Source organism: Engraulis encrasicolus, chromosome 23 (assembly GCF_034702125.1).
Source record: "Engraulis encrasicolus isolate BLACKSEA-1 chromosome 23, IST_EnEncr_1.0, whole genome shotgun sequence".
Taxonomy (NCBI): domain Eukaryota; kingdom Metazoa; phylum Chordata; class Actinopteri; order Clupeiformes; family Engraulidae; genus Engraulis; species Engraulis encrasicolus.
Window position 1 is genome coordinate 253,210 of NC_085879.1, and position 16,791 is coordinate 270,000.

At 42.4% G+C, this 16,791-nt stretch overlaps 1 protein-coding gene across 6 annotated transcripts in view; it reads left to right on the forward strand.

Moving 5' to 3' along the window:
• irf2b (interferon regulatory factor 2b) overlaps positions 1-16,791 on the forward strand; it is a 29,798-nt gene that overhangs the window by 3,909 nt on the left and 9,098 nt on the right. For 5 of the 6 annotated variants that reach the window (XM_063190243.1, XM_063190244.1, XM_063190242.1 and 2 more), the window contains 5 exons: positions 2,049-2,225; positions 2,842-2,879; positions 4,044-4,121; positions 4,393-4,486; positions 9,198-9,338. In XM_063190243.1, the coding sequence (XP_063046313.1) occupies positions 2,049-2,225; positions 2,842-2,879; positions 4,044-4,121; positions 4,393-4,486; positions 9,198-9,338 (528 nt within the window). Of the gene's footprint in view, positions 1-2,048; positions 2,226-2,841; positions 2,880-4,043; positions 4,124-4,392; positions 4,487-9,197; positions 9,339-16,791 lie in introns of those variants that run through there. The other variant, XM_063190247.1, reaches the window with a different exon arrangement.

The window sequence follows — 16,791 nt, forward strand, 5'->3', positions numbered from 1 at the left end:
GAGTATGTAGGAACATTTAATTAGTAATTCATCACTTCCTGTTTCCCTGGGGTATAAACATGACGTGACACCGAGGCCATTTTCTCTTCCACTCTTAAACATGGGAAAGACAAAGGAACACAGCATACAAGTAAGGCAGATGTGCGTCGACCTTCACAGGTCAGGCAGAGGCTACAAGAAGATTGCCACTCAACTGCAGCTACCCATATCCTCTGTGAGAGGATAATTAAGAAGTTCAAAAACAACTGGAACAGTGGTAAACAAGCCTGGACGAGGACCCAAGTTTATTTTGCCACCACGCACAGTGAGGAGGATGGTAAGAGAAATCAAAAGATCTCCAAAGCTCACTGTTACAGAATTACAAAATGGTAGATCCTTGGGGTCACAAAGTGTCCAAATCAACATCAGGCGCTACACGCCAATACAGCTGGTGCACAAAAACCTTTTCCTCACCACAATCATAAACGCAAACGTCTGGAGTTCGCCAAGTCTGTCTCTACACGCCAACAAGCTGTTTGGTCAGAGGACCATAATTGCAGCTGGAGAAACACTTTCCTCACCCGATGCATCATATAAACTGTGAAACGTCAGTGGATGTGGAGTTCGCTTCCAAAGCGGTATTGGGGCTTCAACTGGGACCGATTGTGTGCTTGCACAAAACACTGGACATTTGAGTCTTTTTCGGCAACAAACACTTCTAAGTGGGTCTGGGTGCCACTACGAATGCGCAGTGAAAACTGTGAAGCTCCTCCCATGGTGAACAGTGTTGCTGGGGGTCCGTTTCGACTCAAAGGCCATGGGAACCTTGTGGGGTGCATGGCATTCATTGGAAGCTTTGAAATACCAGGACATTTATGAATCAAATCTGTTGGCCCTCTGCCCGAACAGCTGAATATCTGTCAGCTGGTCACACTACTAGTGATCTTGCAGCAGGACACATGACCCCTAACATATGGCCAAAATCTACACAGAAATGGTTCATCCAGACACAAAACAAAGCCAAAATCCTCCCCATGGCCACTCATCCCCAAAGAATTCTCCCCATTCAACCCCATTGAGAACCTGTGGGGTGAGCTGAGAGAGAGTACAAGTAAAACCAGGTTGAGAACTTGTGGATGATGACTAGAGAGATTCTGCAAAGAGGAATGGCTGAAGATCCCTCTTTCTGTCTTTTCCCATCTTGTGAAACATTATAGGAGAAGATTATGTGCTGTTTTGTTGGCAAAAGGGGGTTGTACAAAATATTAACAACAGGGGTGCTAATAATTGTGATACACATTATTTGATGTCAAATAATTATTTCTTTATGTGGGATTTTTTCCCCACTGAATAAATGCACTTGTATTGAAGGTTGGATTTTTCTCTTTTTTTCCATTAAGGTCCCATATTATTTAGAAAAAAATAATAATAATTGGAAGCTTAAAAACACATTTCAACCAGGGGTGCCAATAATAATGGAGGGCACTGTATATGGCATGGATGTGAAGACAAACTTGTTTGTTATTGGATTTCAAGCTCCACTTTACAATCTATGATGGCCAGTGTTCTAAACAAAACTTAATGACAGACCCGGCGAGTCCAAAAGCCTAATTTGGCAAGACCATTGTCCGAGTCCAAGACAAGTCCGAGTCCAAACAATACCGAGTCCGGACTCGAGTACTACAGCCCTGCATGTAATACCGGATGTATTCAGAGAACATCACACAGAGATTCATTGCACTGTTTCTATCACATAAACCAATGTTATTCAGTAAAACAATGATATATCAGCAAGGTACTGAAATATATTCAAAGGTAGATGATGGTATTAAAGGCTATGGATTTGTTATTCTGTGTTCCTCAAAAGTGTTTTTTTGTTTTGTTTTTGTTTTTTTAAATGTGTGCGTGTGTGTTCAGCCTAGTGGCAGGACAATGACCATACTGTAGAGCCCCTTTCATCTGTCATTAATGCTTTGTTTCATCTTTCTCATTTACCATTTACCATAATTTCCGCACAATTTACAGTTGTCACCAGTGAACTTTACTTTTTTTTCCTCTCTGTTGCGTAGGGAAATACCAACCAGAGGTTGACAAACCGGATCCAAAAACGTGGAAGGCCAACTTTCGCTGTGCTATGAACTCCCTGCCTGACATAGAGGAGGTGAAAGATAAGAGCATCAAAAAAGGAACAAACGCCTTCAGGGTTTACAAGATGCTCTCTACCTCAGAGCGGCAAACAAAGAGAGGTGAGCCGAGCGAGAGATCCATTCATTACCATCTCCTGTCCATTGTGCTGCTCACTGAACTATTTGGTAGTTGGACTTTGACAGCCATTAAAATCTCCCTCCACAATATGTCTATGACATATTACTTTTATCTAGATATTGAAGCATTAAGCCATATGCTGCACAGCTGAGTACTACGAGGTGGATGATAAGAGGCTTATTACTGCAGTTATAAACAATACTTCACATGATTAGTCTCTTGTTGTTAATCTGATGCAGTGAGGGTGTTTTAGTCATTTCCTCTTGCCTGATTTGAATTCCTAATACCTTTGGTTAACCAAACGAATAAAAGGTACAAATTTACTCGAGTCAGCAAGCGCCAAATTGTTGCCTCACATCAACATCGATGAGAGTTTCGATTTCATGTTATGTTCTGTTATACCTATTTGCTTGCATAGTTCCATTTGCTTAACTAATTTAAGATAATGTGTTTGCACCAATGCTTTCAAATATGGTCTTCAAACTCTTTTTACTGTGTAGTTCCCAGTGGAGCTTATCATTTACAATATGGTTTTACTTGGTATTGTACACTGTGGTTATACTGGTTTAGGCTAAAGACCCATTTTTACTCTCACAGGCCACAAAAGGAGAGGTGAAAGGGAGGAAAAGATAAAGGTATTGTGATTGTGTTCACTTCCTTTACAGTACACCATAACGTGTTACACACTCTTTAACCCCCATGTTGGCTCTTACATAACCAAGGCCACACACACACACACACACACACACACACACACAGTATTGTCTTCACCAGGTCTGAAGCTAATGACACCTCGATCATTTTGAAACAAATGTTAGGTGTGTTTAACTGCCGAAAGTGTAGGGTGGTACGCCTACAATAATTGTTGAGCTATTTATTCACTGCTCTTGGTGCCTGTGTTGGTAATTTAAAAAGTCTTCCAGCTACCTGTTAGGGACACACCTCTGTGGTGTGGTCACAGGTGAAGAAACACTTTCACAAATATGCAGCCGGACAATGCTAACTTGTCATTTTGCAGACTTGTTACACTTACTGAACTCACTGTTTATATGAAAGGAACACTCCACGTTATTTCAGGAATTTGCTTATCTGTAGTTAAGCTCTGGTAACATATGAGAATACAGGTTGAGAATATGTGAGAATATACATAGATTTGTTCCTCTATGCGTGTGCAATTTCTAGTTTGACAGTATAAACGTAACAGTATTTAACGTAGCAATGGAAGTCTATGGTACCAATGGTACTTATAAAGGACTTTAAAATTCACCAGAGTGAAAAACTGCCACTTACTTACATCCAGTGATCACTTGTGGCTTGATGCTAATGGTACCAATTACTTCCAGTGATTGTGTTAAGATATGTTAAAAATGTCATGTGCCGAACACACAGAGAAGATAATGATTTGCACATTCATGTGTAATACTTGGAAATATTGCAGATATGTGAAAATTGAAAAAGGGTGGACTGTTCCTTTAACAGCATAGTGCTCTCATTGAAGCCTAACCTGATGGCATACTACCATTATTATTCTTTGGTGGCTGTTTTTCCCAAAGCAAAGAAGTGAATATTATTAACATCAAAAAAACATAAAACATTCTCACACAAACTTATGAAAGGCTGGCACGATGTATACATGTTAGGTCGGGAAATCTGCCATTCAAAAACCATTTAACCGTCTATAAGTGTAACATGTCTGTCTGTAATTAATGAAATATTTTGTAATTTTTCCTGTGTGTGTGTTCGTGTGTGTGTGTTCGTGTGTGTGTGTTCGTGTGTGTGTGCTCGTGTGTGTTCTACAGGTTGAGCCCAGGTCTCCTCACTGGGAGGGCAGTAATGGCTACTCCATGTTCCCCGGGGCAGGACTACAAAGAGAGGAGGTGACGGAAGCTTGTTGTTGTTGTTGATGATCACGTTAATCCAACACTATGAACATCACATAAGCAAAACATACTCCCATAATCTAAAAACAACAATCGAAAACCATTTAAGCCACCTGTGTTTTATCCATAACTTCTGCCTTTTTCGTTGTCCCTTTATGTGTGTGCGTGTGTGCATCCGTGTGTGTGCGTGCGTCCGTGTGTGTGCGTCTGTGTCTGCGTGCATCCTTATGTGTGCTCCTGTGCCTGTGTGTGTGTGCGTGTCCCACAGGTTGAGCCCAGGTCTCCACAATGGGAGGGCAGTAATGGATACTCCATGTTCCACAGGACAGGCTTCATCAAGGAGGAGCTGATGAGTCACCCCAGTGAGTAATGACATGCACTTCACACAGTACACTTCAAGACAGAGCGTCTCTCTTTTATAAACTTGAAAGCCCATTGGGAAACTCCAACTCCCATTGTCATTGTGACACAGCACTCCACAGCACACAAGTGAACACTGCACACAACGAAATTGCATTTATGCCTCACCCGTGCAAGGGGGCAGCCCTCAGTGGCGCCCCATGGGGAGCAGTGCGGTGGGACGGTACCATGCTCAGGGTACCTCAGTCATGGAGCATGGTACCGTCCCACCGCACTGCTCCCCATGGGGCGCCACTGAGGGCTGCCCCCTTGCACGGGTGAGGCATAACTTGTTGTTACCAAAAAGGAAATGTCCTAGTCGTTGTCCGTGACTTAAGCGTGTCTGTAATGTCATACTGTAGCAATATTGTTATGATGCAGTTGAGTTATTTTCAGCGATTGGCCCATTGACGGGAGCGTGCACGAAAGCGATGGCACCTATCTTTTGCATATTATGACCTCCGTCATAAATAAAGCGCAAAACTGCCAGGGAGTCCTGGGCAAAATGGCAGCCTACACGTAGTTCCAGGTGCAGACAAACATATTAACACATGATAATGAAAATTAACTTACAAATTTAAAAAAAATGAAGAAAAAATAAACGGAAAAATTCAGTGTCAGCTAATGTGGAGGAACAATGGCATTCCACTGTGTATACAGTATTAACTACCATCCTAAAAGACTTCAAAATAAAAGCTGCACTATGCAGCTTGTCTGCACTATGAGGGCCCGGGTAGCTATCCTTATTGGTTTGGGAAGGTTTTTCATCCCATTGACTTGCTTGCTTTTCTTGCCATTGGCTTTGAGTGCTTGTGTCCTTCTGTGGCTTTTAAGATGGAGAGATATTGTTGTATGAAGATGCTTTATTTATGTCAAAGGGAAATCTAGGCACCCAGCTGCTTGTACTACACAAACATAGACAAACATATTCAGGAAACAGGCTCGCAGGGAAAGCTGTACGAGTATTTTACTTGGTCCTGAAGCTGAAGTTGAGCTTGAATGTCGTTTGTTTGTTTTGCTTGGTTAGTAGGTAGGGGGAAATCAGATAAAAGATTAGACATGCTCCGCTACTTGAACTTCCTCTTAACAGCCCAAAGTAGCCATCAGTTATTCAGTGTATCAGTGAATGGTGGGAAGATATTCACGGAGAACAGAGAACAGAAATAAGGCATTACATAACAATACACTTAGCATAACACTTTTATGGAACTTTCTTGTGACTTAAGAGTTATTTAGGTATTGAGATATGGTGGTGTGTGTGTGTGTGTGTGTGTGTGTGCGCGCACGCACATATTTTCTCACGTGAACCCTGGACAATTGACAGCCTCCAGAACTGGTGTGCGAATGTGTGTATGTGTATTTTTTAAAGCGCTTTCAGTCAACTTCATAGTTGTGATGCAGCACTATAAAAATACACGTTTTGTTGTATTGTATACATACAGGCTATTGGTTCCAGGTTTTGGAGCAGTTAAGAGGTTAAGTGCCTTGTTCAAGGGCACTTCAGCCATGGGCGATATGGGATTCGAAACTGAAACTTTCCTATTCAAGACGCCCAACTCCCTAACCATTTGGCTGCACGGTGCGCTAGGTGTGTTTGTGTATACGTGCACTGAAGGAAGACTACAGAGAATTAAAAAACTAAATACCAGGAGCAGAGTCCCAGTGGAGAAATTATGATTGGCTCCATAACTATTTTAGGCCTTGTGTTGTTTTGGAAACCACCGTCGTAGACATGTTAAAGCAATGTACTGTACCGCTGAGGTGATGGTGCAAGACTGCAGTGTGTTTGTATTATCTGTGCAACTTAATTGTTTATTATGCGTTTGCTTTTGTTAAGGGCCTTACGACTTTGATGGAATCGGGTGTGTAGAATATTGATACAAGTTCTGCTAAATGCTGACATTTCAGTGCGAGCTGAGAGTTAAATGATATTGTTTGGAAGTACTTTTATGTTTGGATAAACATGTATATTGGGCAGGGCATTTGTGTGGTGTGAGCATTGTGATGTTTGCTCTTCAGATTCTCTTTGTGTTCCTGTATATGACAAATATCAAGGATTCCAACGTTTTTGTATTTCAAGGACACAATATATAGTTACTGGGATCTGTTTCCATTCAATGTTTTTCAAGTCAATTACGTTCCTCTCAGCATTTGAAAGGAAAACATTTTCTGGCTCTGGCTTACTTGACAGAATGTTTTTAGGGGGGAGGGGGGCGGGTAATATATCACCTACTTATGTGTGCACGCACACACACAGACTGTCCAACGTTTCCCACTTCAGACTGGGAGGAGTGTTGTGCTGGCCTCAAATGTTTAGGTTACGTGAGGTTGTTCTCTGATAAAGGAGAATCCCATAGCCTTTCCGCCCTGCCACTGTGTGTACACTAACAATATGAACACTCAACACACATGCGTGCACACACCTACATGCACACACACATACACAGATAAGGAAGTCAGTGTTTTATTTTTTCTTCTAGTCTTTCCTGAAAGTGGAATTATGCAGTACTGAAAAACAGATTGTTCCTCTTCCTGATTTTTTTCTCTCCCTCTTTCCCTCCCCTGCTCACTGCCTGTTCCACAGTTAGGACCTGTGCCAATTCATAAGAGGTTATCGCCACACAGCTCCGCAGCTCCGAGACAGCCCCTAGTTAATGTGTAGAGGAGATGCCGTTGTGCCACTGTGCCATAGTGTGTGCAGTGTGGATAAACCGGTTCAATAGTAAAAGTAGAAGTCCTGCCATGGTTTTGTTATACCTGTGTGATTAGTGTTTTGATTCCATTAATTAGCCCCTCCTTTATTAGCTGATGAGTTTGTGCTAATTGGGATCAACTTGTTAATTGAAATGGGCAGAACAAAGCTAAGGAGTTTGCCTTGGGGTTTTCTGCTGGTTTGTTGCTTGTATTACTGTATATCGCGAAGCAAACAGTTTTTTCCAGGAAGTGTTTACTCCTGTGCTAACACGTTGTGTGTGTTTTTTTTCAGCAGGGATAGACTAATTGACTGGACACTGTGATCATTTTTTCTTGAGATTCATGAGGAGCCGTTTATGAACTTTAGTAGTTGCTGTGCCTAACTGTTTGGTGATGCTGATGACGCTGGTTTGCCGTGGCAGAGACTGGACAGGTGGTTATAATAACTAACTAGGCACTTGGGCTGAGCTGTGATTGCCGTGATATTGTGTGGCAGTGCTGAGACCTGCAAGTGAGTGTCTTAATTAAAGATTAAAAGTCAGGGTGGCCTTTGTATCTGGCGTAGTGTGAGCATAAGTCCAAAGGCTGCAAAGCCTTATCAGCCCAACAACTGATAGCAAAGAGTGTGTGAGCATCTTTGTGTGTGTGTGTGTGCGTGTGTGTGCGTGTGTGTGTGTGTGTGTGTGTGTGTGTGTGTGTGTGTGTGTGTGTGTGTGTGTGTGTGTGTGTGTGTGTGTGTGTGTGTGTGTGTGTGTGTGTGTGTGTGATTTTATGTTTCTGCCTACGTGGTACGTGCTCGTGTTTGTGTTAGTAAGAGAGAAGGGGAGAGATAGTGAGAGAAATAAGAAAGGGAAGAGAACGAGGGACATAAAAAACATTATCTTGCTTACTTATGATGACACATTGGCTGTGTGTGTGTGTGTGTGTGTGTGTGTGTGTGTGTGTGTGTGTGTGTGTGTGTGTGTGTGTGTGTGTGTGTGTGTGTGTGTGTGTGTGTGTGTTTATTTGTCAGTGTGTGTAAGTGTGTCTGAACAAAAGTGTACACAAGAAGGAGGCCTTTCCTGTTGATTGGCCAGCCCCAGGTCTCAGAGAATGTGTTGTCCACAAATAGCTGTGGCCACTTCCAACTCCAAAGCCAGAACATTTCCACGCTCTCTTCCCAATATCCCACTGTTCATTCCGAGTATACTCAACACCCACCACCCACTTCAGAACACCACAACCACCACATCCATCTAAATCCTCTTTTCTTGTATTGATCTGGAGGAGAGAGCATTTATTTGTGTCCCCATTCATCTTTGATAGAACTTGTTCTTACTAATGTGAAATAGATGTGTGAAGGCATTGCCAAGACCCAAACTGTTCATTTGCTGTCACCAAAATGGCAATGACCAAGCAGTGTTGTAGTTTTAATACTAAAAACTGTAACGTCTTAGTGTAGTGTAGTACTATGGATGTAAATTTATCTTTGATTATTTACAATGTTCCCCTTTTATTGAGCCGTGCACATTATGGGGCTAAAGGAAAGTGGTTTCCAAACACAACCCCTATATACCAGTAGATTCCAGCCAAGGCCTCTGACATGACGTGCTACACTATTTTTTTAACCCCCTCAATGGAGTTGGTACATCCGAAAACCCATCCAAAGGCAACAGGAAGCATAATAGATATAGCCACAGTCACAGTAGATCCTACATCAGAGATGCAATATTTTATTAGTATGACACAGTTCTTAATGGGCATGTTGTTTAGCTTATTTCTGGTTTATTTTGCCCTACTTTAGTTATTTACTTTATTTCATTATTTATTTTCTTTTGCTATACTCTTCCTGCCAACTTGCCCCCCACCTAGCACCACCCTCCAGGGGTCCCGGGCCCCCAGTTTGGAAATCAATGTTACAGGAGATACATTTGCTGAATGACTTTGACCACATCTAGCCCCTAACACCCAGAATCCACCCTCTCTGTCTTCTTCTCTCAGTGAGCCGGAGTCCTGGTGAGGAGCAGGTGATCATCCCGGAGGTGTGCCAGACCATCGAGGTCATCACAGAGAACGAGGAGCAGTCAGTGACGTCCAGCCACCACTACCCGCTGCAGATCTCACCCGTCTCCACTTACGGAGGTTTGACCACTTTCACCGTTACATTACATCACATTACAGCTAATGCAAAAAGTCAAAAGTAAAAGTAAAAGGAAAAAAGGACAAAAAAAAGAAACACAGTTTCCTTCCAACACAAGTAACCTATCTGAGTAACCCGTAGACCTGTGTAACTCTGCCCTGGTTGGATCAAATTTGTGGTGGGTTCCTGTTAGGTTCTTAGTGTTTTTCAATAACAACATAGTCTATTTACCTCATTAGCTAATGGACTAACTAGAGTAACAGATATGAAATAGCATGTGCTTGTGTTGTACTTACATTATGATTTTACTTTTGCTTTCACTCTTGACACTGCTGTTTTTCATTTAGATTGTGTGGGCTTTTCTCCTTAAAAAGGACCATTTAAGCATAAATTCTGCCAATTTCAATATGCTGTTGTATTGCTCACGCTACCCTTGACTTGTCAGTACCCGGTGATACTGCATTTTTCGACTCAGCCCTTTCCGAGATCTGAGCTATTCTAATGGGGGCAGACTTCGTTTAAAGGGTTATGCCACTATTTTGGGGCTTAATACAGTAAAAATCGTTGGCCAGGGTTTATAAAGGTGGTAAAGTGTCTTATTTTTCATGTAAGCCGTTGTCTTGCTTTAAGACAAGTTAAGAGATCGCTAAGCTAGTGAAAGTCAATGGATCCGTGTAGCACCCCTTTAATTTAAAAACTTTCTTAACATAGGCCTGCTCCAATTATTTTCCCAAAAGGTATCGCTATTTGCTAGTTGTCTGCTGATGTTGCATAACCTTTTCGATGTTATTGGGAATAAATCAAGATGTTTTTTTTTAAATGTAAACAAACACCTGCCTCTATTACAATGACCAGGATCTCGGAAAAGGCTGAAAAAGGAAAAAAATCTCAGGTAGGCCTACTACTGAAGTCCAGGGTAGTGTGAGCATTACAACTGCATGTCAAAATTGACTGAAGTTACCCTGGTGGGAGGACACTGGCAATGATGGGAAGAGAGAGAGATGGGGACTCGAACCTGGGCCCCCTTGGACTTGCCAGCCCATTTCTGGATGCATGCCTTAGCAAGCTGTGCCACAACACCGCCCATTATTAGCTGATGCTTTTATCCAATGTGACATACAGTTATTTGGGGACAGGGTTTTGGTTACGGTCAGGTGGCCGTGCGCCTTTGAGGTGGTTTTTTTTCTTCCAAAGTTTGGATGTAGCTGTCACGCATTTCTCCAGACTTCAGGGAGGCACCTAAGATCAGCGTCAGCGATTGCTTAGTACTTTTATTTGTAACTTAAACTTACAGTTGGAATAGTAGGCTATTATGCTGTACTGTATGTATATTTCGCACAAGTGACATTATTATTGATTACTTTGTGAATCCATCTTGCCTCTTTGGCTATAGCAAGTTAGCTAAACATGCTAGGTTACGACACAACTAGCTCATTTACTCTCTGAAGGGAGACAGACAGAAAAGGTGCCTTCATCCCTTTGTGATTGTTTTGGAAGCAGTTGCGCATGCTCCATATGCAAAGGCGATCATGTGACGTGGTGGCTGATTAGTCATGTGACCAGCGAATCAGCCGATCCTCCTTTTTTAAAAACAGATCAGCTTTTTAATGACAGGACAGAAACTTGTTTGTAAACGTAAGCAGTTTTCAAGACGCCCGCACGATGATATGGTGAAATGAATTCGTATAAACGGCATCTAAGTCTCCATTTGGGTACTGGGATTGTGCAAAGGGCTTCACTGGGATACAAGGATTGTGTTTCCAAGACTTGGATGAGAGAGAGAGAGTTGTTTTTCCCCTTTAATGTGTCAGCATAGTTTATGTTGGTGCCACTGCTGTACGTAGTATTGAGGGTAAGGGAGTAGCTTATTTGGCTCTGCAGGAAATGCTGGCCGTGGCGCTGTTGTTGCTCCGGCTCTGAATGGAGAGACATATTTGGCAGCAACAGGCAAAAGACGTTAGTCACAGAGTAGGTACGTAGTTTCAGGTTTTCCAAAAGGCCATTATCTGCTCAGACACAGACACATTTTCTCTGTCTCTATGTCTCTCTGTCTCTCTGTCTCTCTGTCTCTCTGTCTCTCTGTCTCTCTGTCTCTCTCACTCTCACTCTCACTCTCACTCTCACTCTCACACACACACCACACACACACACTTTCCTTGCCGTTCATGCATTTGTGCTATTACTCTCCACATACCAACATTTCAAACATTCTTGCGAGCTGTACTGTATGCCTAATGGGTTGAAACATGTCCTTGTACCCTCTGACCCGGAGCGTCACCTCCACTGTCCTTACAAATAACCCGGTGGCATTGCATGCAGCGCAGCTTGGCTTTAATACGTCAGCCCCACTTGATCTTGCTTGGTGTGGTGTGAGTGGTGACTCACTATCTCATTGCTTCTCAGTCAGGGAGTTTGGAAAGGGCTAGTCTGAAAAAAGAATGCTGTTTTGTCCGGGGTTTTTTTTCTTCATTATTTCATTTTGCTGACATAAAAGTAGTCGAAAAAAACAAAACCACAGCTGTGTTGAAAGAAGCAAATTCTACGTTCCCATATTGAAAACAAGGAACTTTGCCTTCTGTTTTACAATTGCCCTGGAAATATGCCATTGTTTTGGGACACTACAAAACAAAGATGAGAACTTGGTGAACCAAGTTCGCCTCAGTTCACCAGTAAATTAGGGAGGAAGAGTCGCACTAACACTGCATGTAGAATTTCCCAGGTACTGTAGGTCTGCGATAGAGCGTGCAATGACATTTCATAGATACTGATTCACACATGAATCAGCACTACAGTGCTCTGTGATGACAGGTATGTTACAGACAAGGTGTCTGCTAGTCTCTGTGTTTAGGACATGCCACACATATACAGAGACTGCGTTAACACATGGATATTTTTTGTAAAGGCATTATACTTTTATCCATTTGGACCTTTGTATTTATACATACAGTAGATGTAGTTCGTCCACATGTAGTGTAAAAAGGGATATACAAATGTAGATGATTTTTTTTTTCGTTTTTAAAAAATATCCACATTCAGTACGTGGATACAATGACATAGAGACTGAAGCGGTCAAGTCTGGTCAGCCTGTGGTGCTGAATAAGATACGTTTTGTTACTTTCATATCATGCCGAGGGGAATTTGTCATCACCATTGGGCACAAAAGAGTGGGAGTACAGGTAAGTTTCACAGCACATATCCATGCACACAGGGCAGTGGACTGGCCTGCCATCAATCCAGTGACCTCAGGAGGTATTTATGGGGTTAGTTGCCCCTCTGAAGGGTGCCACATCTGCACTACAGCTGTGAATATGTGGGAGAGGGCTGCACAATGAATCACCCTCCTAAAACACATGCAGGCACGCGCGCGCACACACATTCTTCACACACGCACGCACGCACACACATTTTCTGGCCCCAACTCACTATTGACAGTATGATTTTAGACAGAGGGGTGGGTAGTGTATTATTCATTTACTGACTTTCTCTTTCACTTTCTATTGGTCTTTCTTTCCTCCCTTTCTCTCTCTCTCTCTCTCTCTCTCTCTCTCTCTCTCTCTCTCTCTCTCTCTCTCTCTCCCTCCCCACAAACACACACAGTCACACACACACACACACACACACACACACACACACACACACACACACACACACACACACACACACACACACACACACACACACACACACACACACACACTCAGTCTCACAGCCCATATGGGTACCAATTTGGCTAAACTGCACAGATGCACAAGTTGTAGTTGGTCTTTTCAAGAGATTTAAATCATATACACTTATTGTTTCACATGGAGGTCTACTGACAATGTCTAAATTGTTTAAATAGTGTTGCCTATTTATTTAAAGATTGATATATTTATTAGGACTGTGGGGGTTAAGAACTGATTACATTTGATCTACAGTATAGGGTACTTTATATTTGCAGTATTTAGGAGTAAAAAACTACACATTGGTTGCATGATAATGGCCATATCTGCAATGTTTTGGTTAGTAGGCCTAACATATATATGGGTCATTTCACGTGAAATCAGACACTTTGGGACCCGACCGACCCGGATTTCAATCATACTTGGTGTGCCTTTTCAGTAGCAAGGTAGCACCCCAGAACTGCATTGGTTTGAATCTGACACTAATATTAAGGGAGAAACAGACTAGGAAAGGTTCACATGTGAGGGTAGGACACTATACATTCAGCCTTGAATATATCAGTCAGTGTTAGTCACAAAAAGATGCCTGTGGTGTTGTTTGAAAGCTCTTTTCTGGCTCTACATATTACACAATCACCTTGGAATACAACTACTCTCAGAATATGAATTATGATAAATTGAAAAATTAAAAATTGAATATCGAAAAAACTTATATTTTAAAATGGCCAGTTCCTTGTCCAAACGTAGCCGGCAATGTCATGAGCAGCACCTAAAATGCTGGTGTTCGGTTTGTTATTCATTTCAGAGAGAAGTTGACTCACAAATATGGCATCATACAGACCACTTACTAATAATATGGTAATACCATAGTAGCATCACATGACAAAACAAAAACAAAACAAAAATGGTCAGTGTCCATGGTCCCAGGTTTCAGAAACTAAGGCAGATGTCCATTTATACACACCAAATGATGATATGTGAATGTTTGAACATTCCTTCTCTGTGTACCTGTGCCATCTTCCCTTTACCGTACTTTAAAGAGATAATCAATGGCTACACTGTCATTTTGTACTCTACCAGTGCATTTGAAGCAGCAGCTGTGTCTTTTGTAGATAATGTATAAGTACGTCCCGTTGCAGTTACAGGTTCCACTACCAGAAGCACATCCTGATGATCCATGACAAGTCTATCTTGTCTGAAGGGAAAAGTGAAGGATGGAGATGGCCCATGAGGATGCAGGAAGTTCAGTTTCACCTCTCCAGTGCTCGGCATACATTCCTCAGCACATGCTAGCCACCAGTTGCCATCATATACAGCTGCAACACACCCTTTGAAGCTTGAAAATGTAACACATTCCTTTACTGAGCTCACTCTTTCAACTCTGCCTTCTCTGAATGCTGAAAATGGCCTAACTTCCACTGTGTCCATTGACAATGGGCAGAAGCTGTGTAGTTTTTGAGTACCTGGAATAGTTCTTGCAGATTCAAACCTTTTCAACAGGTTCTCAGCTTCATGATGGTACATCTCTGTTGTGGCAAAACTGGCAATGGATGTTTCTTGACATTATCCTTGACAAATTCAAACAGTTGGTATGGCGTTACAAGTTAATTGTCAATAGGACGTTGCAGACTTGCTCGTGCAGCAAGCCATTTAACTGTCCCTCCAACGCCATCACATGGACCTTCGCCATGTGATGTGGCAAAAATGTGCCACTCTGCAGGTATGTGAAAATCTGCCTCGTGGTGGCACAAATTTGTTGTGTTTTTAAGGTTCTTATATTGTGCAGGAAGTCTGCAACGTCCTATTGACAATTAAATTGTAACGCCATACCAACTGTTTGAATTTGTCAAGGATAATGTCAAGAACATCCATTGCCAGTTTGCCACAACAGAGATGTACCATCATGAAGCTGAGAAAAGGTTTGAATCTGCAAGAACTATTCCAGGTACTCAAAAACTACACAGCTTCTGCCCATTGTCAATGGACACAGTGGAAGTTAGACCATTTTCAGCATTCAGAGAAGGCAGAGTTGAAAGAGTGAGCTCAGTAAAGGAATGTGTTACATTTTCAAGCATCAAAGGGTATGTTGTAGCTGTATATAATGGCAACTGGTGGCTAGCATGTGCTGAGGAATGTATGCCGAGCACTGGAGAGGTGAAACTGAACTTCCTGCATCCTCATGGGCCATCTCCATCCTTCACTTTTCCCTTCAGACCAGATAGACTTGTCATGGATCATCAGGATGTGCTTCTGGTAGTGGAACCTGTAACTGCAACGGGACGTACTTATACATTATCTACAAAAGGCACAGCTGTTGCTTCAAATGCACTGGTAGAGTACAAAATGAGAGTGTAGCCATTGATTATCTCTTTAAAGTACGGTAAAGGGAAGATGGCACAGGTACACAGAGAAGGAATGTTCAAACATTCACATATCATCATTTGGTGTGTATAAATGGACATCTGCCTTAGTTTTTCTGAAACCTGGGACCATGGACACTGACCATTTTTGTTTTGTTTTTTTTTTTTGTCATGTGATGCTACTATGGTATTACCATATTATTAGTAAGTGGTCTGTATGACGCCATATTTGTGAGTCAAATTCTCTCTGAAATGAATAACAAACCGAACACCAGCATTTTAGGTGCTGCTCATGACATTGCCGGCTACGTTTGGACAAGGAACTGGCCATATTAAAATATAGGTTTTTTAGATATTCAATTTTTAATTTTTCAATTTATCATAATTCATATTCTGAGGAGTAGTTGTATTCCAAGGTGATTGTGTTATATGTAGAGCCAGAAAAGAGCTTTCAAACAACACCACAGGCATCTTTTTGTGACTAACACTGACTGATATATTCAAGGCTGAATGTATAGTGTCCTACCCTCACATGTGAACCTTTCCTAGTCTGTTTCTCCCTTAATATTAGTGTCAGATTCAAACCAATGCAGTTCTGGGGTGCTACCTTGCTACTGAAAAGGCACACCAAGTATGATCGGAATCCGGGTCGGTCGGGTCCCAAAGTGTCTGATTTCACGTGAAATGACCCACATATATATAGTATGAAAGCCAAATATTGGGGGGGGGGGGGGGGGGGAGGGGTTGTTGATGGCGCGTGAATGCGCGCGCACGCCAGGGTCTGTCCCACATTGTCCCTCATAAGCATACTACTTTTCCCCCCTTGGACTACTAGCAGGTGGTCACCCTAACACACGCACACAGTCACACACACACAGACACACACAGTCTCACACACACACAGTCATACACACACACAGTCATACACACACACAGTCACACACACACACACACACACACACACACACACACACACACACACAGTCTCACACACACACACACACACACACAGTCATACACACACACAGTCACACACACACACCAGCCTGCCAGAGGGATTGAACCAGACACGAGACACCCTTCACGATTATCGTTTTAATTCCCTTTACAATCAAATGTGTGTGTACATGCGGCTCCCTGCAGCTGTCGGGGTGGGAATTCAGTGGAGTGTTTAGAGCGATTCTTCCTCCCCTTTACTGACATGCTGAAACACGCCTGCCTATTTGGCAGGTAAACTGTTGGCACGAGGTCGCTGAAAGCCCTCTTCTAGGAAACTGGCCATCAAACGATCAACATGGAGGTTAAACTCGTTTTCATTTTTTGTTTCTCTCTTTTTTTGCCCCACCCTTGTATTTCTCTCTCTCTCTCTCTCTCTCTCTCTCTCTCTCTCTCTCTCTCTCTCTCTCTCTCTCTCTCTCTCTCTCTCTCTCTCT